This window comes from Megascapheus bottae, chromosome 7, assembly GCF_031878675.1.
Source record: "Megascapheus bottae isolate mThoBot1 chromosome 7, mThoBot2.hap1, whole genome shotgun sequence".
NCBI lineage: Eukaryota > Metazoa > Chordata > Mammalia > Rodentia > Geomyidae > Megascapheus > Megascapheus bottae.
Window position 1 is genome coordinate 62,524,043 of NC_143515.1, and position 21,239 is coordinate 62,545,281.

Here is a 21,239-nt window from a genome sequence, read left to right on the forward strand (position 1 = left end):
ATAGCCCTGATGCTCTGGAACAGAGGCTAGCCTGCATATTTTATGCAAACAAGGAAATAACATATTTCCTTCATCTCCTCAGTGAATTTCATAAAGGACAACAGTCAAGTCCTCATTCAAAGGATGGGCATGACTGTCATAAAGCAAATTGTGGATGATCTATTTGTTTGGAATGTCCTGAACTGTGAAGAAGGACAGGTCATCTGCTGTGAGAAGGTAGAACAAGATGCCGCCAGAGGACTCATTCACATGATTTTGAAGAAGGGCTCAGAAGCCTGTAATCTCTTCCTTAAATCCCTGGAGAAATGGAACTACCCAGTATATCAGGACTTAAATGGACAAAGTAAGTTATCACTTTGCTTGCACCTGTTTTTCCAAAGAATAAATGAAGAAAGAACAGGACCCCTAGTCCTATTATAGAGCATCTATTTCCCTCTATCTTTGTATCACCTGGCAGTAGGCTTGATTTATGCTAAGGAGAAGCTATCATTAGTTCACTTGATTGTGAAGCCAAATATATGATAAGACTCAAGGCCAGAGAATAAATGATTTAGTTCAGTATAAGTGGAATACCAGGTATGGTGTCATATGCCCATAATCCTATCACTCAAGAAACTGAGGCAGGTGAGTTTTAAGATTGAACCAGTCTGGGGCTGGGAGTTTGGCCTAGTGATAGAGTGCTTGCCTAGCATGCACAAAGACCCGGGTTCAATTCCTCGGAACCACATACTTAGAAAAAAGCCAGAAGTGGTGCTGAGGCTCAAGTGGTAGAGCTCTAGCCTTGAGAAAGTCCAAGGACAGTGCTCAGGCCCTGAGCTCAAGTCCAGGACTGGAAAAAAAAAAAAAAAAGATTGAACCAGTCTATGGCACATTGTGAGACCCTATCTCAAATAAACAAATGAAACAAATGAAAAGAAAAAGAGAAAAAAGCATAATGGGACCATAAATATATTTGAGTCAACACTGACCAACGTGACTATGGGTGAAGGGCCCAGCTGACCACCTACTTTAGGATTCAAGCACTAGTGTAAATAACCTGATGGGCTCAAGGAAACAATAATGCTTCATGAAGTAAGAATTCAGTTTTATTAATTAATTTATTTATTTTCATCATTCATGGGACTTGAACCCTGGGCCTGGGCACTGTCCCTGAGCTCTCCAGCTCAAGGCTACTTCTCTACCCCTTGAGCCACAGTGACACTTCTGGTTTTCTGGAGATAAAGAGTCTCACAGTTACTTTAGTGCTTGGGCTGCCTTTGAACCATGATCCTCAGCTATCAGCCTCTTGAGTAGCTAGGATTACAGACATGAGCCACTGCACCAGGTTTATTTTATTTATTTTTGTGTGCTGGTAATAGGGTTTGAATTCAAGGCATGGGTTCTGTCCCTTAATTTTTCTTCCAAGGTTAGTACTCTACCACTTGAGCCACAGCCCCACTTCCAGCATTTTGGGGGTTAATTGGAAATAAGAGTCTCATAGACTTTCCTTCTGGCTTAAAACCTTGATACTTAAATTTCAGCTTCATTATTAGCTATGATTACAGATGTGACTCAACTTAGTTGTAATGATTTTAAATGAATAAATTATATGCTGACAAATGTTGCCCAAGATTAAGAACTAATTAATTGGTTGAAAGTCACTATATCCATCATACTCAGCCAAACCTTCACTTCCTTCTTCCAAACAAAGCTTCCTCCCCTTTCCAGCAAGCTGCTTCTGGGTTTGTTTGTGGAAATGGCTGGTAAAAGTGGGTGGAGGGGGCCTGGAGTTTGGCCTAGTAGTAGAGTGCTTGCCTAGCATGCATGAAGCCTTGGGTTTGATTCCTTGGTACCACATACACAAAGTTGGAAGTAGCACTCAGAGTGCTAGCCTTGAGCAAAAAGTGTCCAAGGACAGTGCCAAAGCCCTGAGTTCAAGCCACAAAAAAAAAAAAGAAAGAAAGAAAGAAAAAAGGAAAAGAGAGACAAAAGTGTGTGGAGGTGAGCGGGCCCTAGAGGAGAAAGGAAGGGTAAGTAGATCCTTGGAGCCCTTTGTGCTGGCTCGGAAAGGGAGAAAGAAACTCAAGGATCTAGAGCAGGTTCTCGGCCTCACCCCTTGCCTGCTTCTGAATCCCCTCTAGCAGCCCCCGCTAATGCCACCTCTGCTCCCACAGGCCTTTTTCACCAGCTGTCAGATGGAGACCTGGAGGATCTGGCCCAGGACTTAAAGGAGTTATACCAGAGCCCCTCCTTCCTGAACTTCCATCCTCTAGGGGAGGACATTGACATTATCTTTAACTTGAGAAGCACCTTCACCGAGCCCGTCCTGTGGAGGAAGGGCCGGCACCACCACCGCGTGGAGCAGCTGACCCTGCACGGCCTGCTGGAGCGGCTGCAGAGCCCCTGCCTCATCGAAGGGGAATCGGGCAAGGGAAAGACCACCCTGCTGCAGAGAATCGCCATGCTCTGGGCCTCCAGGGAGTGCGAGGCCCTGGCCAGGTTCAAGTTCGTCTTCTTTCTGCGGCTGCGCAGCGCCCGGGGCGGCCTCTTCGAAACCCTGCGCGATCAGCTGCTGGAAATACCGGACACCATCCGCAAACAGCCCTTCATGGCTCGGCTGCAGAAGCTGCGGCAGGAGGTGCTTTTCCTCCTCGACGGCTACAACGAATTCCAGCCCCAGACCTGCCCCGAGCTCGAGGCCCTGATCAAGGCCCAGCACCGCTTCCGCCACGCGGTCATCGTCACCACCACCCCCGAGTGTCTGAGACACATCCGGCCGTGCGGGGCGCTCACGGCGGAGGTGGGGGACCTGGCGGAGGACGGCGCCCGCGCCCTCATCCGGGAGGTGCTGATCCCGGAGCTGGCCGAAGGTCTGCTGCTCCAAATCCAGAAATCCCGGTGCTTGCGGAACCTCATGAAGACCCCTCTCTTCGTGGTCATCGCCTGTGCCATCCAGATGGGGGAGACCGAGTTCCACCGGCACACGCAGACCACCCTGTTCCGGGCCTTCTACGACCTGCTGCTCCAGAAGAACCGAGGGCGGCTGCGCGGCCTGGCGGCGGCCGGGGACCTGGAGCGGAGCCTGGAGCACGGCGGAGACCTGGCTCTGGACGGCGTCTTCGCCGGCCGCTTCGACTTCGAGCCGGAGGACATCGCCCCCGGGAGCGAGGACGTGCTGCTCGCCACCGGCCTCCTCTGCAAATACACCGCGCAGAGGCTGCGGCCCAGGTACAAGTTCTTCCACCAGGCGTTCCAAGAGTACGCGGCCGGGCGCAGGCTGAGCGGCCTGCTGAGCTCCCGCGCGCCCCGCCTCCTGCGCCAGGGGGAGGCCTACCTGAGGAAGATGGAGTCCACGGCGGACATCGCCGCCCGCTACGCCAACGTGCTGCGGTACGCCTGCGGGTCCTCGGCGGAAGCCGCCCGGGCTGTCATCCGGCACCTGGCGGCCGTGTGCGAGCGCGGCAGCCCGCGGGGGCTCGCGGGCGCCCCGAGGGCCCTCTGCAGGCGGGAGTCCGTGCGGAGCGTGCCGAGCACCCGGGAGCGGGAGCTGCTGCGAGCCGTCCACCTCAGCTCCTTCGCCGAGTGCGGCGTCAGTTTGTTCCACGAGAGCCCCTCCACGTCGGCCCTGAGCCAGGACTTCGAAGCGTTCTTCCGCGGGAAGAGTCTGTACATCCCCTCCGACCACATCCCCGACTACTGGTTTGACTTCTTCGAGCACTTGCCTAACTGCGCAGGCGCGCTGGACTCGGTCGTCCTTGACTTGTACGGAGGAGGAGGAGGAGCGGGGGGAGGAGCCGAGGCGGGCGGGGACGAAGCCGGGCACAGTCACATCCCCAGCCGGGCGGTGTCTTTGTTCTTCAACTGGAAGCAGGAGTTGAAGACTCTGGAGGTGACACTCCGGGATTTCAGCCAGCTGAATAAGCAGGACATCAGGGCCCTGGGGAAGATTTTCAGCTCCGCCAGCGGCCTCAAGCTGCACGTCAAGCGGTGTGCCGGGGCGGCCGGCAGCCTCCGGCTGGTCCTGGGCACCTGCCGGAACCTCCGCTCCCTGGCGGTGGACGGCAGCCCCCTCACCCTGGAGGACGAGCAGCACATCGCCTCGGTGGCGCCCCTGACCGCCCTCAGCGTCCGCCATCTGCAGACCCCGCGGCTGCGCGGTATGCCTGGCCCATACCGCCTGCCCTAGGGCGTTCTTTCCCTTGTTGCTGTTTGCTTTGTGCCCGTCCTGGGGTTTGAACTCAGCTGGGGCGCTGTCCCTGCGTTGTAGAGTGCTCGCCTGGCGTGCGTGAAGCCCTGCGTTTGATTTCTTGGTACCACACACACAGAAAAAGCCCAGAGTGGCTCTGTGGCTCAAGTGGTAGAGTGCTAGTCTTGAGTGAAAGCAGCTCGGGGAAACGCGCCCAGGCCCTGAGTTCAAGACCCAGGACTGGCAAAAAAAAAAAAAAGTCTCACAAGCTTTCCTTCCTTCCTGCCAGGATGACCTCAAAGCAGGTGGGCTTATAGGTCTCTCATCACGCAGCCAATTTTTCTGTTTTTAGCTTTTTTTTTTTGCCAGTCCTGGGCTTGAGCTCAGGGCCTGAGCACTGTCCTTGGATTTTCTCAAGGCTAGAGCTCTACCACTTGAGCCTCAGCACCATTTCTGGCCTTTTTCTGTGTATGTGGTACCAAGGAATCGAACCCAGGTCTTCTTGCATGCAAGGCAAGCACTCTACCACTAGGCCAAACTCCTGGCCAGCCTTTTCTCTTAAGGTTGGTGTTCTACTACGTAAGTCATATATCCACTTTTGGATTTTTTTTGTTGTTAGTTAATTGGAGATAGGAATCTCTCGGGCTTGTCTGCCTAGACTGGTTTCAAACTATGATCCTCAGATGTCAGCCTCCTAAGTAGCTACTGTCTATAAGAACTATAAGTGCTTAACTCTATAAACACTTCATTAGCTGAAGATTTTAGTTATTTTTATTTCTAAATTTTTTAACAATATATCTATCTATCTATCTCTCTCTCTCTCTATATATATATATATATAAATGAGCCAGGTGTTGGTGGATCAAGCCTATAATCTTAGCTTCTCAGGAAGCTGAGATCTGAGCATTCTGGGGTTTTTTTGGCAGTTAGGGGCTTAAGCTCTGGGCCTAAGCATTGGCCTTGGGCTTTTTCAAGGCTAGTGTTCTACCACTTGAGCACGGCACCATTCCTGGCATTTTTTTTTGTATGTGGTACTAAGGAATCGAACTTGCGTCTTCATGCATGCTAGGCAAGCACTTTACCACTAGGCCAAACTCCTGGCCCCAACAAAATATTTTTGGCTAAAAAAAAAAAAATACCAGAAGTGATGCTGAAAAAAAATTATTTCCTTTGAAAATTTCTCTTTGAGACATGATTATTTGCAGGTATGTTGTTCAATTTTCAAGTGTTTGGAGATGAACCTGTTAGCTTTCTGTTATTTGTAGATAGCCTAAAATTCCATTATATTTGGACAGCATGCTTAAAGTTAAGTATTTTTCTTTTCTCTTTTTCTTTTTTGCCAGTCCTGGGACTTGAACTCAGAGTCCGGGGACTGTCTTTGGGCTTTCTCAAGGCTAAAAATCTACCACTTGAGCCACAGCACCACTTCTGACCTTTTCTATGTATGTGGTACCAAGGAATTGAACCCAGGTCTATGTGCATGCTAGGCAAACACTTTACCACTAAGTCACACTTCCGCACCCACACAATGTATTATTTTTTGGTGTATGTTAGGCATGAACTCTACCACTAGGCAAACTCCTAGCCCTATAGTTAAGGATTTCTGAACAACAACAACAACAACAAATATATATCAATTCCGTGAACATTTCTTGTCTCTGGTGATAGTTAATGTCTTAAATTTGTTAACAGGAATGACAGTGTTAGTAAGAAGCTTAGTAAATTACTCACACAGTAAATGTCAGGTGAACACATCCAATATTTCTCTTTTGGCAGGTGGTCTGACTGACAGCGTGGGTAATTTGAGGAATCTTATGAAGCTCATATTGGATAACATTAAGATGAATGAAGAAGATGCTATACAACTAGGTCAAAAGTTTGTTTTCTCTACTGCTTTCATTGACATAAGTATGGGAATAATAATGTTGGCTTTAATCTTAGCAAGACAGAAAAAAGAAGGCAATTTGATAAACAATAGACCCTGTTATTTTATTTTATTTATTTTATTTTTATTTTTATTTTTTATTTTTTTTGCCAGTCCTGGGCTTGAGCTCAGGGCCTGAGCACTGTCCTTGGACTTTCTCAAGGCTAGAGCTCTACCACTTGAGCCTCAGCACCACTTCCGGCTTTTTTCTATGTATGTGGTACCGAGGAATCGAACCCGGGTTTTCATGCATGCTAGGCAAGCACTTTAACCACTAGGCCAAACTCCCGGTCCCTAGACCCTGTTATTTTAGGGTTAGTTTTTTTTGTGTGTGTGTGAGTCATGGGGCTTGTACTCGGTCGGCCTGGACACTTGTCCCTGAGCTCTTCAGCTCAAGGCTACCACTCTACCCCTGGGCCTGGGTGTTGTCCCTGAGCTTTTTAGCTTAAGGCTACCACCCTACCTTTGAGCTGTTTTCTGGGAGTTAAATGAAGATAAGAGTCTCAGGTCCTTTTGTGCCCAGGCTGGCTTTGAACTTTGATCTTCAGATTTCAGCCTCCTGAGTAGCTAGGATTACAGGCGTGAGCCACCACACCACACCCGGCTTATTTTAGTAATTTTTAGTATTTTTATGTTGATTTTTATTTATTTAAAAATGATATTGTTGGTCTGGGAGTTGGGTCTAGTCATAGAGTGCTTGCCTAGCATGCATGAAAACCTGGGTACAATTCCACAGTACCACATTCATAGAAAAAAGCCAGGAGTGGTGCTGTGGCTCAAGTGGTAGAGTGCTTGCCTTGAGGAAAGCTCAAGGATAGTGCTCAGGCCCTAAGTTCAAGCCCCAGGACTGGCAAAAAAAAAAATTATATTATTGTTTTTGTTTTTGCCGATCCTGGGGCTTGAATTCAAGGCTTGGGAACTGTCCTGGGCTTCTTTTGCTCAAAGCAAGTGCTCTACTACTTGAGCCACAGGGACACTTCTAGCTTTTTTTTTTTTTTTTTTGCCAGTCCTGGGCTTGAGCTCAGGGCCTGAGCACTGTCCTTGGACTTTCTCAAGGCTAGAGCTCTACCACTTGAGCCTCAGCACCACTTCTGGCTTTTTTCTATGTATGTAGTACCGAGGAATCGAACCTGGGTCTTCATGCATGCTAGGCAAGCACTTTAACCACTAGGCCAAACTCCCGGCCCCACTTCTAGCTTTTTATATTTATGTGGTACTGAGGGATCAAACCTGGGGCTTCTTCCATGCACAGAATTGGGGGGAGGAGGGGAGAGAGAAAGAAGGAAAGAAAGAAGGAAAGAAAGAAAGAAAGAAAGAAAGAAAGAAAGAAAGAAAGAAAGAAAGAAAGAAAGAAAGAAAGGAAGGAAGGAAGGAAGGAAGGAAAGAAAAAGAAAAAAGGCCGGGAGTTTGGCCTAGTGGTTAAAGTGCTTGCCTAGCATGCATGGAGACCCGGGTTCGATTCCTCGATACCACATACATAGAAAAAAGCCGGAAGTGGTGCTGAGGCTCAAGTGGTAGAGCTCTAGCCTTGAGAAAGTCCAAGGACAGTGCCGGAAGTGGTGCTGAGGTTCAAGTGGTAGAGCTCTAGCCTTGAGAAAACCCAAGGACAGTGCTCAGGCCCTGAGCTGAAGCCCAGGACTGGCAAAAAAAAAAAACAAAAAAGAAAGAAAGAAAGAAAGAAAAAAAAACAAAGTTGGTTTGAGACTCTGAGTCTGGCCACTTCTGCACAAGGCAGAGGCACATGTGACCACCTTGGTTTCTCTGGACACTTTTCCTCTCAATACAATCTTTCAGCACTATTATTCAAATTGCATACCATTAGAGTATAAACACCCACTCCTCATTTTTGTGCTCATACTTGCGTTTGAACTTCAGGCCTGGGTGCTATCTTTAGCTTTTTTTTTTTAACTTATTATAAAGGTAATATCCATAAGTCAGATAAAGAGTATATTTCTGGGACCATGAGTTTGGCATAGCATGCATGAAGACCCGGATTTGATTCCTGGGTACCACTACATAGAAAAAGCAGAAGTGGTGCTATGGCCCAAGTGGTAGAGCTCTAGCCTTGAGAAAACTAAAGGACAGTGCCCAGGTCCTGAGTTGAAGCCCCAGGATTGGCAAAAACCACAAAAACAAACAAATAAAAAAGTACATTTTAGCCAGGAGTTTGGCCTAGTGGTACAGCACTTGCCTAGCATGCACAAAGACCCGGGTTCAATCACTGGGGACCACATACATAGAAAAAAGCTGGAAATGGTGCTGAGACTTAAGTGGTAGAACACTAGCCTTGAGGAACACCCAAGGACAGTGCTCAGGTCCTGAGTTCAGTCACCAGGACTAGCAAAAAAAAACCAAAAACATATTTTGGGGGGCTGAAAGTGTGGCCTCGTAGTAGAATTTGTGCCTGCCTAGCATGCACAAAGCCCAGGGTTCAATTCCTTGGTCCCACATACACAGAAAAAGCCAGAAGTGGCACTGTGGGTTAAGTGAAAGTGCTAGCCTTGAGCAAAAAGTGTCCAAGGACAATGCCCAGGCCCTGAGCTCAAGCCCCAGAATTGGCAAAAAATAAAATAAATTTCTTTTCGGACAATGTCACCCCTTCTGTCACTCTCTCCTAGTATTTCTCTCCCATCCCCACCCACAACTTGTAACGTTCATTTTTAATATGGCATCTAGTGAGGACCACTGCTGCACTTTGCTCTTCACTCTTCCTTCCTCCATTTCTGTGCTTCCTTTGCCCCACCCAAGGCAGATAAATAAATAAAAAAGACAAAAGAAAACAACAACAACAAAGAACAATCTCTGTTTCCAGTTCCAGGTTTCCTTAGCTATTTGGTGCTACCACTTAAGACACAGCTCCACTTCCGACTTTTTGCTTTTTAATTAAAGATAAATGTCTAACAGACTTTCTTGGCTGGGCTGACTTAGAACCTTATCCTCAGGTCTCAGCTTTCTGAGTTGCTAGAATTATAGGTGGAGCCACCAGCACCCAGTTATGTTTATATTTAAAGCACTAAAATAATACAAAAATGCTTATACTTTTGTTTTGCAAGTAAGAATTCATAATTAAAATGAAATGTCGCAAAGACAGTAGAGAAAATTCAGGAACGCGGAACATGTTTTCCCATGAAGACCCAGGCACTGCAGACAGGGAAGATTCCTGTTGAATCTGTTCTTTCCTGTCTCTACTTTTATGGTTAACTTTTTTTTTCTGCCTTTTTCCTCAGGAAAATATTCCTTTATCCCTGTCAGCCTGTTCTTTGTCTGGGTTTCCTGCCAAAGGATGACTCTAGCCTATAATTAAAACATGACTGACTCTTTTTCTTTATATAGGCTATAGGAGCATACTCAGTACAGCACTCAGGAAACACATACTGCCTGCCAATGAATCACACAGATTATCTGAGCTAAGAGGAAGCCTGAGAGCATCTGTTTCAGTTTACTCATTTTATAGAAAGTCCACTGGGACCTTGAACTGCTTATTGACTTGCCCCAAAATTCAACAATTGATAGAAAAGGGCCAAAGTGTAGTCTGCTTCTGCTATTTATTCAATTTTTCTTATATCGCTGAGATCAAATTCCCAGTTTGCCCTTACTAAGCAAGTGTTATACTACTGAACTATATCCCCAGCCCTACCTCTGCTATTAGGGACTCAGGGTCTGTACTTGGAACAAGCCAGCATATGTATATTAGTAAGAGTGTGCTGTGGATTAATGAGTTACTCTGTAATAGGTTAGACACAACTCTAATTTCTCATGGAACCCTCACCCTAGTCTGTAGGTATAAGGACCCCTAAAGCTTCAGAAGTTTGAATGATTTGCCCAAGGTCCTGAAATCAGTGTGGCTATGAAGTCTTGCTCACAATTCTAAGCATTACATACTCTTGTAACAACAGTGAACATTGGCTGAGGGTTTGCTCTGTGCCTGGAGCCATACTGGATACATTACAGACATTGTGATTTCCTGAAAGCTCTAAAAAGACATTGTATTGTTAAAAACTGTATGCTTGGGCTGGTAGTGTGGCCTAGTGGTAGTGTGCTTGCCTAGCATGTACAAAGCCCTGCGTTTGATTACTTAGAACCATGTACACAGAAAAAGCCAGAGGTGGTGCTGTGGCGCAAGTGGCAGAGTGCTAGCCTTGAGCAAAAAGTGTCCAAGGACAGGGCCCAGGCCTAGCAGCCCCAGGAATAGCAGCCCCCCCAAAAAAAACCTTTTCCAGATGCCAGTGGCTCACAGCTATAATCTTAGCTCCCCAGGAACTCTGATCTGTGGGTCAGAGTTCAAAGCTGGCCGTGGCACAAATGTCTGTGAGATTCTTATGTCCAGGTAACCACCAGAAAACCAGAAGTGACACTGGGACTCAAAGTAGTAGGGCCATAGCCTTGAGCTGAAGAGCTCAGGAGCAGCCCCCAGGTGCAGAGCTCAAGCCCCATGACCAACAAAATGCATACACGCACACACACAAACACACACACACACACACACACCCCACACATACCTGTATTCCTTGGGCACTGCTCAGTGATAGAGCACCAGCCTAACATGTAGAAGGCTCTAGGTGGTCTTCGTTCAGAAGCAGCAGGCTAATGCTCTGCGCTTTGTAAAGCCAGAGCCATTTATACCAGAAGCACTCCAAGAGGGTATAGATACCCGCTCCTCCTCTCAATCAGCCTCCACCTGCCTCGGGTTCTGAGTAGTCAAAGTGGTCCCAGCAAATTTTATCATGACAAAGTTACAGTAAGAGATAACCTAATGTATGTATTTTCAAACTTCTTGCAGCGAAGAGTCTGGCAAATCTGAAGAAGTTGCGTTTGTTTCATTTGACTCACTTGTGCGACATTGGGAAGGGAATGGAGTCCATAGTGAGGTCTCTGTCAAGTGAGCCCGGGGACCTTCAAGAGCTCCAGTTGGATTCCTGCTGCCTCACAGCGAACTCCATCAGAACCCTAGGTAACCCATGCCTCCCTTCATTGGAAGACGATTCAAAGCACGAAGAGATGTGGTGTATGAACATACAATGAACCTCTCACAGGAGGAATCCAGGCACGGTGGCTCATGTCTGTAACCAACCCGAGCAAATCAAAAGGCTGAGATCTAAGGATTTCAGTACCAGCCAGCTCAGGCAGAAAAGTCAGTGAGATTCTTATCTCCATGTAACCAGCAGTAGGGCTGTGGCTCAAGTGGTAGAGTGCCAGCCTTGAGTGGAAAAAAAAAAAAAAAGAGGGAGGCTGAGAGTTTGGCTAGTGTTAGAGAGCATGCCTAGCATGCATGAAGATTCGGGTTTGATTCCTCAGTACCACATACATAGAAAAATCCGGAAGTGGTGCTGTGGCTCAAGTGGTAGAGTGCTAGCCTTGAGAAAGTCCAAGGACAGTGCTCAGGCTCTGAGTTCAAGCCTCAGGACTGGCAAAAATAAAACAAAACAAAAAACCTAGGACCAGACTGTTAATTCAAGCCCTAGTACCAGCATTAAAAAAAAAATGATGGAGTAACTCTTCTTAAGTTACACTATAAAATCACTAGACAAGTGTAAGGATTAGATAGGAAACAACTTGGACCAGGGATTTGGCCTAATGGTAATAGAGTGCTTGCCTAGCATGCATGAAGGCCTGGGTTTGATTCCTTAGTACCACATATACAGAAAAAGCTGTGGCTCAAGTGGTAGAGCTTTAGCCCTGAGAAAGCCCAAGGACAGTGCTTAGGCCCTGAGTTTAAGTCACAGAACTGGCAAAAGTTGGGGGGGGAAACAAATTGTTCATTAACATATATTTACAGTTAAACCATAGCTGAATAAGGCAAGAGAAATTCTAGGATCTTGAGATTGATAAACACATTCTTGTATTTCTTTACTTGCCAATGGGGAAAGACTGGCTTAGAAATGAAATAGCAGCCTGGCCATGGCTCACGCCTCTAATCCTAACTACTCAGGGGGCTGAGATCTGAGGATCAAAATTCAAAGCCAGCACTGCACAAAAGGACCTAAGACTCTTATCTCTAATTAACCTCTAAGGAAAAAAAAACAAAACAAAACCTGGAAGTGGGGTTTAGCTCCAGGGCTTGAGGGTAGGGCAGTAGCCTTGAGCTGAAGAGCTCAGGGACAGTGCCCAGGCCCAGTTCCAGCCCCAAGACCCACAAAACTAATCTTTATTTATTTATATTTATTTGCTGGTCTTGGGGCTTGAGTTCTGGGCCTGGGCTATGACCTTGAGATTCTTTTTTTTTTTTTTTTTGGTGGGTCATGAGGCTTGATCTCAGCCTGAGCACTGTCCCTAAGCTCTTCAGCTTAAGGCCCTACCCTTGAGCTAAGCTTAGCCTCATTTCCCTTTTCTAGAGGTTAATTGGAGATAAGAGTCTCAGGTCCTTTTGTGCCTGGGCTAGTTTTGAACCTCAATCCTTAGATTTCAGCCTCTTGAGTAGCTAGGATTATAGCCACCATGCCTGGCTGACCTTGAGATTCTTTTACTCAAGTTGAGCCACAGCAACACTTCCAGTTTTTTGGAGTTGTTTATTGGATATAAGAGTCTCATAGACATGGCTTCTCCAGCTGGCTTCTCTAATCCTCAGATCTCAGCCTCCTGAGTAGCTAGGATTATAGACGTGAGACACTGGACCCAAGTTCAAGTATTTTTTTGTGTGTGGGGAGCTCCTTTTTCTCCCGCAAAATGGCATTTTAGATTAGAAAGCCCCCTCAGCTTATCTTTTGTAAAAAAAAAATTTTTTTTTTTGCCAGTCATGGTGCTTGAACTCAGGGCCTGAGCACTATCCTTAGGCACACTACTACTTGAGCCACAGCAACACTTCTGGCTTTCTCTATGTGTGTGGTACTGAGGAATTGAACCTGGGTCTTCATGCATGTTAGTCAAGCACTCAACCACTAGGCCAAACTCCCAGCCCCTCAGCTTTTCTTGTAAAAAATATCATTATGTAGATAAAGATATGAGGCTGAGAGAAAATACATGAATTTTCTATGGTAATGTAACAACTGTCTCCCGTGTTGCTCTTGGCTTTCTGTAACCTCAAGTTTGTAATCAGAGCCAAGAACCAAGAAGTAGCAACCATTTGGTCAGTGAGGGTTGGAGATTACACCTACCCAGATGGCTTTGAAAAATCCCCCCACTTTTTTCTTCCTGCTAGTCCTGGGCTTGAACTCAGAGCCTGAGCACTGTCCTTGGGCTTTCTCAAGGTTAGAGCTCCACCACTTGAGCCTCAGCACCACTTCCAGCTTTGTTCTGTGTATGTGGTACTGAGGAATCAAACCTGGTTCTTCGTGCATACTAGGCGAGCACTCTACCACTAGGCCAAACACCTGGCCCCCAAAATACTTTTAAGTTAATCAAATCAAATAATAATTTATATTACTATCTGCAAAAAGCAATGCACATATAGCTACCTAAAAATCTTTTCATCTTGGCTCACATTTTTCCAGCTGAGAATCTTCACAATTTGGCCAAACTGAGTGTTCTTGACTTATCTGGAAATGACCTGGAAAAGGACGGAAATGAAGCACTACATAAACTGAGTAAGGATGACAACACAACCCAAATCCCATATGACTATGTATACTCTGACGATCAGGGAAGTGCAGCCTGAGCCCTGAGCTCTCTGGTCCTCCGCATGTCTGCGTCTTACTGGAATCACCTTCCTTCCTCAGCCCTCTCAAATGGCCCTTGTGACAGGCAAGCTGGTTTCTTTTGAGTCACCAGTCCATGTGTACTCATCTACCTGAGCATCTCTCATCACTTCTTCTTCCTTCAAGGAAGTTAGTGTCTGCTGTTTGAAGTGTGTTTAAGTGTGCTTAAGGAAATGATAAGGCCCTTAAAGTTGTGTCATGGGGCTTATTATGATATTTACACTCATGTAGATATTTAGATAATAGTCTCCACTTCAATTACTCTGTTATTTTTTTCTTCTAGTCCTGGGATTTGAACTCTGGGCCTGGGTTCTATCCCTGAGCTTCCTTTTTTGTTCAAAGTGAGTGCGCTACCAGTTGAGCCACAGTGCCAATTTTTTGAGTAGTTTATTGAGATAAGTGTCTCATGGAGTTTCCCTCATGGGCTGGCTTCAAACCACAATCCTCAGATCTCCGCCTTCCCAGTAACTAGAATTGCAGGTGACCCACCTGTGCCTGGCCAATTAGTCTTTCCTTATGCTTCCTTTTTTTTATTGGTAGCATTTTTAAGTTATGACAGTATGTAATTATGATTTAAAAAAACAAAAAACATACAATCTCCCAGTCACAGTGGCCCAAGCCTATTATCCAAGCTACTTGGGAAACAGAAGGTGACAGAGAAGATTGTAATTTGAAGTCAGACTAAAGAGGAATGAGACAAAGAATAAAATAGAGAGTCTCTATCTTAATCAATGAATGAGCACAGTGGCTTGTTCCTGTCATCCAGTGACATGAAGAAGCATAAAGGGGATTGCAATCTAGGCCTGCCTGGGTATAAATTGATATCTTATCTCAAACCTACACATAAAAGGACTTGTGGGTGGCTCAAGTGATAGAATGTCTGCCTACTCAGTGTGAAGCCTAGAGTCCACACCCTGGTCCCACTAAAGTAAATAAATATAATGGATATATATTTCTGAGATTTGTTAGTCCCAGTATAATACAGGAGGAATCAAGCCAGGATTAAGCAGGTTTACATATTACCTACTGATGCTTGAAAATTATGGTTCAAATAGTTTCACTGTTCATATAGTTTTCATTAAGTGTTTTATTTAAAAAAAAAATAGTCCAAAAACCAGGCAGATTCTCAATTGAGAAAATTGAAGAGCCATCCAACATGAAGATGTGCCTTCCCACACACCCTTCATCATGTTCAGATGCTCTCATTCCTTCATGGTTCTGTTTCCTCAAGTCAGCAGGCTGAGCCTCCTGGAAGAGCTCAGGGCGCTGATGCTGCCCTGGTGCCCGGATGTGCGTGCTGTCCTGAGCAGCCTGCTGGAGCAGCTGCCTGAGATCCCACAGCTAGTCAAGCTTGGGTTGAAGAACTGGAGACTCACAGATGCAGAGATTCGAAACTTAGGTGGGTGAACACACAGAGCCGAGAAGGCTCTAAAAAAGTTATTCAATTGGCTTCCTCTTGAAAAAAAAGAAGTTAAAAAAATCATACAGGTAAAGGAGTAAAATGATTTAAAACATGCTTTAAGCATTTTACCTACAAGCAGTAAGGGAAACTATTCATACTATCTGACAATATTTATTTATTACATTGGCATTTATTCCTCCCGGTTTCAACTGTGTGAAGTCCACCAATGCCCCTCCAATTTCAGAAAATATTTTAAAGTCACTTATGGACATTGGGAAGTATTCAAAACTATATGATGATGTATCTAAATAGAACCATCGAAAGTCTTTCCCTCCCTTCCTCCCCCATCTCTCTCTCCGCCTGTGTCCCTGTGTCCCTGTGTGCTTGTAGTAAGGCTTGAGCACAGGTGTTGTCCCTTAGTTTTATGGCTCAGGCTGGCACACAACCACTTGAACCATAGCTCCACTTCTGGCTTTTTGCTCGTTAATTTCAAATAAGCGTCTCACAGACTTTCTTGCCCAGGCTGGCTTTGAACTGGGATCCTCAGATCTCAGCCTCCTGAGCAGCTACATGCACAAGCTACCCACACCAGGCTTCTACAGAAAGCTGTTAAGTAGAAGCTAATGAACGTATTATCAGTAAAGACCTCACCAGGCTCAGCTAATGGAAAGTCCTCATACTAGTCGCAAATTTCTCTAACAAAAATAATTAAAACAGAAAGGGAAGAAAAGTAAAAAGTTAATAAAAGTATAGCAATTCCATAATTTCTCCTGAAGTATAGACTCATGTGTTTGTGGGTTCTTTTCTTTTTTTTTTTGGTGGGTCTGGGTGCTATCCCTGAGCTCTTCAGTTCAAGGCCCTACCCTTGAACCAAGCCCCACTTCCCATTTTCTAGAGGTTAATTGGAGATGAGAGTCCCAGGTCCTTTTGTGCCCGGGCTGGCTTTGAATCTTGAGCCTTAGATCTCAGCCTCCTGAGTAGCTAGGATTACAGGTGTGAGTCACAGGTGGCATCCGGCTGTTTGTGGGTTCTTAAATCCTCACTTGAGCTTTGCTATATATAGATAGTACTGCTGGTGTGTGCGCACCAATTCTTATGCTTTAACTGAGGGCTTGAGTGCTAGATTTGAGCCTTTTAGCTCAAATCTAGAGCACTACCACTTGAGCTATACCTCCACTTCCAGCTTTTGGAGCCTCTTGCCTCTTGGGTAGCTAAGATTACAAGCATGAGCCACTGGTGCCAGCTAAATATTGCTTTTTTTTGGGGGGGGGGTCCATTGTGGGGCTTGAACTCTGGGCCTTGACACTTTCCCTGAACTCTTCAGCTCAAGACTACCACACTACCCCTTGAGCCACAGCACCACTTCTGGTTTTCTAGTGGTCAATTGGAGTTTAGAGTCTCACGGTCTTTAATGTCCCGGCTGGCTTTGAACCCTGATCCTCAGATCTCAACCCCTCCTGAAACTAGGATTATAGGCATGAGCCACCATGCTCAGGAGAGATGGTGTTTCTAACTAAAGACAGATGAGATGTGAGATGTGACGCAGGAAATGAAATACAATGAATTGGATGTATTTTCTTGGCAAAACTCCAAGCCTATATGCCCCTTGATTTTATCCTTTTAAAAATCTACACTCACACTGGGCTGGGAGTTTGGCCTAGTGGTAGAGTGCTTGCCTAGCATGCATGAAGACCTGGGTTCGATTCCTTGGTACCACATACATAGAAAAAAGCCGGAAATAGTGCTGAGGCTCAAGTGGTAGAGCTCTAGCCTTGAGAAAGTCCAAGGATAGTGCTCAGGCCCTGAGCTCAAGCCCAGGACTGGCAAAAAAAAAAAAATTAAAAAAAAAAATCTACACTCACACTACTGGAGGGTGGGGGTAATCACACCATTTGTCAGATAGATACTAATTCATACTAGCAAGTTTCAACAAAATGCTAAGAAAACTCTGTCATGGACTGGGAGTTTGGCCTAGTGGTAGAGTGCTTACCTAGCATGCATGAAGACTGAGGTTCGATGCCTTGGTACCACATATATAGGGGGAAAAAAGCCAGAAGTGGTGCTATGACTCAAGTGGTATAACTCTAGCCTTGAGAAACACCAAGGACAGTGCTCAGGCCCTGAGTTCAAGGCCCTGGAACTGGTAAAAAAAAATAAATTAAAAAGCCAGGCCGGGAGCAGTGGCTCATGCCTGTAATCCTAGCTACTCAAGAGGATGAGAACTGAGGATCAAGGTTCAAAGCTAGTCCAAGCACAACAGGACCTGAGACTCTTATCTCCAGTTAACCTCTGGAAAATGGGAAGTGGGGCTTGGCTCAAGGGTAGGGTGCTAACCTTGAACTGAAGAGCTCAGGGACAGCACCCAGGCCCAGAATTCAAACCCCATGACTGACAAAACAAAACAAGAACACTCTCAGACTTTCCATCAAATCACAATTCTTAGATCTCAGGCCTCTGAGTAAATAACATTACAGGTATGAGCTACAATGCTTTGTACCTTTTTTTTTTAATAGTTATCATAGTTTTGTCATGTGCAAGCAGTAACTTTTTATGGGCTTTAACTGTTAGGTAGTGACGTGTGTTTTGCTAAATGAGGAGAAAAGAAGTTTCTCCTGCCTTAAATAGACACATTAATTGGCTATAAACATGTTGAGTTGATGCCATGCTGGGATGCATTAGAAGAGCAAGGGCAGAAAGGGCATGAATATAAGTGAGATGTGAGAGCTGGGAGAAAGCCACCTTACCTGGTAAAGAAGTTTGCCTATGGGAAAGAAGGAGGGAGGAGATGGCTGTGCATAGACTACACTGGAAGTGCGGAGACTGGACTACATCATGGCTGCCGGGAGATGGAATTAGACTTCCCTGCCATCTAACAGTTGCCAGATAGAGGCTTAGGCAAGGAGTGGGTTTGCTCAGTGCATCTTTCAGCCCCAGCAACCTGTATTTCTACTTGTTCATTCCTAGAGTTGAGTCTTGGACTTCACGGTCATCGCTAGGTGATCACTACGTGAGCATTTCAACCTAGTGGGAGGAGTTCCCTGAAAAGAGTTCTTTTTTGTTCTTTTGGTCATGGGGCTTAAATTGTGGCCTGGGCACTGTCCCTGAACAATTCAGCTCAATGCTATCTCCCTACCTACACCTCAAGTTTCAAGCCACCTCCTTCCTTGAAGTCAAGAAAAGGGGAAAGTATGTAATTCATTTTGGTTTGCTGTTTATCATGATAAGTAGTGATGCTTGTATTTTAGGAAATGTAGTTTGCAAACTCAATGGGACCTATTCCTATTCTACCTACAGGTAAGTTGAATTTCTTCCTGAAACAACAACAAAAAAATGGTTTAAGCTGGGGCACGGTGGCTCACGCCTATAATCCTAGCTACTCAGGAGACTGAGATCCCAGGATCAAGGTTCAAAGCCAGGCTGGGCGCAAAAGGACCTGAGACTCTAATCTCCAATTAATCTCTAGAAAAAATGGAAAGTGGGGCTTGGCTCAAAGGTAGGGCAGTAGTCTTGAGCTGAAAAGCTCAGGGACAGCGCCCAGGCCAAGTTCAAGCCCTATAACCCACGAAAAAAAAAAAGTTTACACATAGTTATTTCAAAAGAGAAAAATTAAGAGCCAGGTGTTGTGGTATACACCACATTCCAGCACTCAGGAGGTCAAGCAGGACTGAAAATTTAAGGCCAATGTGTGTCGTATAGAAAGACCCTGTCTCAGAAAAGTCAGACCAAGCCAAAAAACCCTAATTAATGCAAAATTGTATGTCTAAAGAAATGGTATAGTGCTTGCCTACCATGCATGAAGACCTGGGTTGCATTCCTCAGTACCACATAGATAGGAAAAAGCCAGAAGTGGTGCTGTGGCTCAAGTGGTAGAGCTCTAGCCTTGAGAAAACCCAAGGACAGTGCTCAGGCCCTGAGCCCAAGCCCAGGACTGGCAAAAAAATAAATAAAATTCTTCTATTAACTATTAACACATGTATTTCTTTACGTAGGTTCATGTTTTGAAAAGAACCATCTGAGAAGCTTCCAGCAGTTGGATCTAGCAGGAAATTGTGTGAGCAGTGATGGATGGCTCGCCTTCATGACTGTATTTGAAAACCTGCAACAATTAGTATTTTTTGACTTCAGTACTACAGGATTTTTACCTGATGCAGCATTAGTCAGAAAACTTGGCCATGTGATATCCAAATTAACTTTCTTACAAGAAGCTAGGCTTATTGGGTGGCAATTTGATGACGATGATATCAGTCTTATTTCAGGTGATTTTGAACTAGTAGTTGCTTAAAGGTACTTTAAGCCAATGAGGGCTATAGAGACCCCTTTACTTTCAACCTAAGGTATTAAAACCTTGCAAAATAGAAGTCAAGGGAAGACAGTGGTAGAGTACTTACCTATAATGCACGAAGTCCTGGGTTTGAGTCCTTGGTACCATATACATAGAATAAGCTGGAAGCAATGCTGTGGCTCAAGGACAGTGCCCAGGTCCTGAGTTCAACCCCCAAGACTGGCAAAAAAAAAGGTAGCCAGGCACAGTGGCTTACACCTGTAATCCTAACTACTGAGATCTGAGGATCAAGGTTCAAAGCCAACATGGGCACTAACATACATGAGAGTCTTATCTCCAATTAACCACTAGAAAACAAGAAGTGGGCATGTGACTCAGGGTAGGGTGGTAGCCTTGATCTGAAGAGCTCAGGGGTGATGCCCAGGCCCAAGGGTAGGGTGGTAGCCTGGACCTGAAGAGCTCAGGGACAGCACCCAGGCCCAGAGTTCAAGCCCCATGATCAACTAAAAAAAAAAAAAAAATCAACCATTGCAGATGTATAATGCTAATAATTTATAAGTTAAGGTCCATTATATGTGGGTATATAACATAAATTTTCAATGCAAAGTTTTGAAAAAACACCAAATTCCTCATGTATAAAATTACTTTGCTAATATGTTTGATGTATTTTGTTAATAAAATGAGATGTTATAAAGCAACCAACTAAATTGTGACTAAAAGATAAGTTCCATTACTATGTATTTGACTAGATACAACATAGGAAACAGATTCATTGCATTTCATTCAAGGTTTCATATTGATTTCACCAAATAAAACACTGAGACCAGAGACTATTTTCTTTTTGCCAATCCTGGGGCTTGAATTCAGGGCCTGAGCACTGTCCTTGGATACTTTTTGCCCAAGGCTAGCACTCTGCCACTTGAGCCATAGCACCATTTCTGGCTTTTTCTGTGCATGTGGTACCGAGGAATTGAACCCAGGGCTTTGTGCATCCTAGGTGAGCACTCTACACTAGGATATGCTCCTGGCCCCAGAGACTAATGTGCTGAAATGTGTCAGTGACAAAACTTTAACCAAAAGCCTGATAGTTAAAAGAATTGAAATCGGAGCCGAGAGCGTAGCCTAGTGGTAGAGTGCTCACCTAGCATACATGAAGCCTTGGGTTTGATTCCTCAGTACCACATACTCAAAAAGCCAGAAGTGGTGCTGTGGCTCACTTGAGCAGCCTTGTACAAAATGTGTCCAAGGACAGTGCCCAGGCCCTGAGTTCAAGCCCCAGGACTGGCAAAAAAAAAAAAAAAAAAGAATTGCAGTCGTGCTAGATAAGAGCATATCCCCACATTTTGGATAAAATCTTTTAGTTTGCAAGACATAATTCAAAAAGACAAAAAAAATGAATTAGCAATTAAGTATGGAAAAGGTATGAAAGAGACTTCTGCTTCTAAATTACAGTTTTTCCTTTTCCTAACGTGTATATTATCCCTAAAGCATATTTATACATTTCACTGAATACTATATTATTCTCAGTAAGGTGACAGATCCACTCAATCAAGTGGCTTTCTCAGAAAGGTGAAAAAAAAAAAGCCCCGTGTTGCGGCATACCCCGTAGCCTGTAACCCTAGCTACTAGGAAGGCTGAGATCTGAGGATTTGGGTTCCAAGCCAGCTTGGGCAATAAAGTCTGAGAGACGCTTATCTCCATCTTACCACCAGAAAACCGGAAGTGGTGCTGTGGCTCAAGGTAGGGTGGTAGCTTTGAGCTGACGAGCTCAGGGACAACATGCAAGCCCAGAGTTCAAGTCCCAAAACTGACAAAAAAAAAAAGTAAGGTTGCAT

At 45.2% G+C, this 21,239-nt stretch overlaps 1 protein-coding gene across 1 annotated transcript; it reads left to right on the forward strand.

Annotated features, from left to right (window-relative positions):
• The first annotated feature begins 129 nt into the window (after positions 1 to 129).
• Nlrc4 (NLR family CARD domain containing 4) lies at positions 130 to 20,152 on the forward strand. The gene is made up of 7 exons (XM_090337580.1): positions 130 to 343; positions 2,121 to 4,136; positions 5,942 to 6,034; positions 10,870 to 11,040; positions 13,517 to 13,609; positions 14,952 to 15,119; positions 19,112 to 20,152. The coding sequence occupies exons 1-7, from the start codon at positions 130 to 132 to the stop codon at positions 19,402 to 19,404; spliced, it is 3,048 nt and encodes a 1,015-aa protein (XP_090193706.1). The 3' UTR covers positions 19,405 to 20,152.
• Positions 20,153 to 21,239: the final 1,087 nt, after the last annotated feature.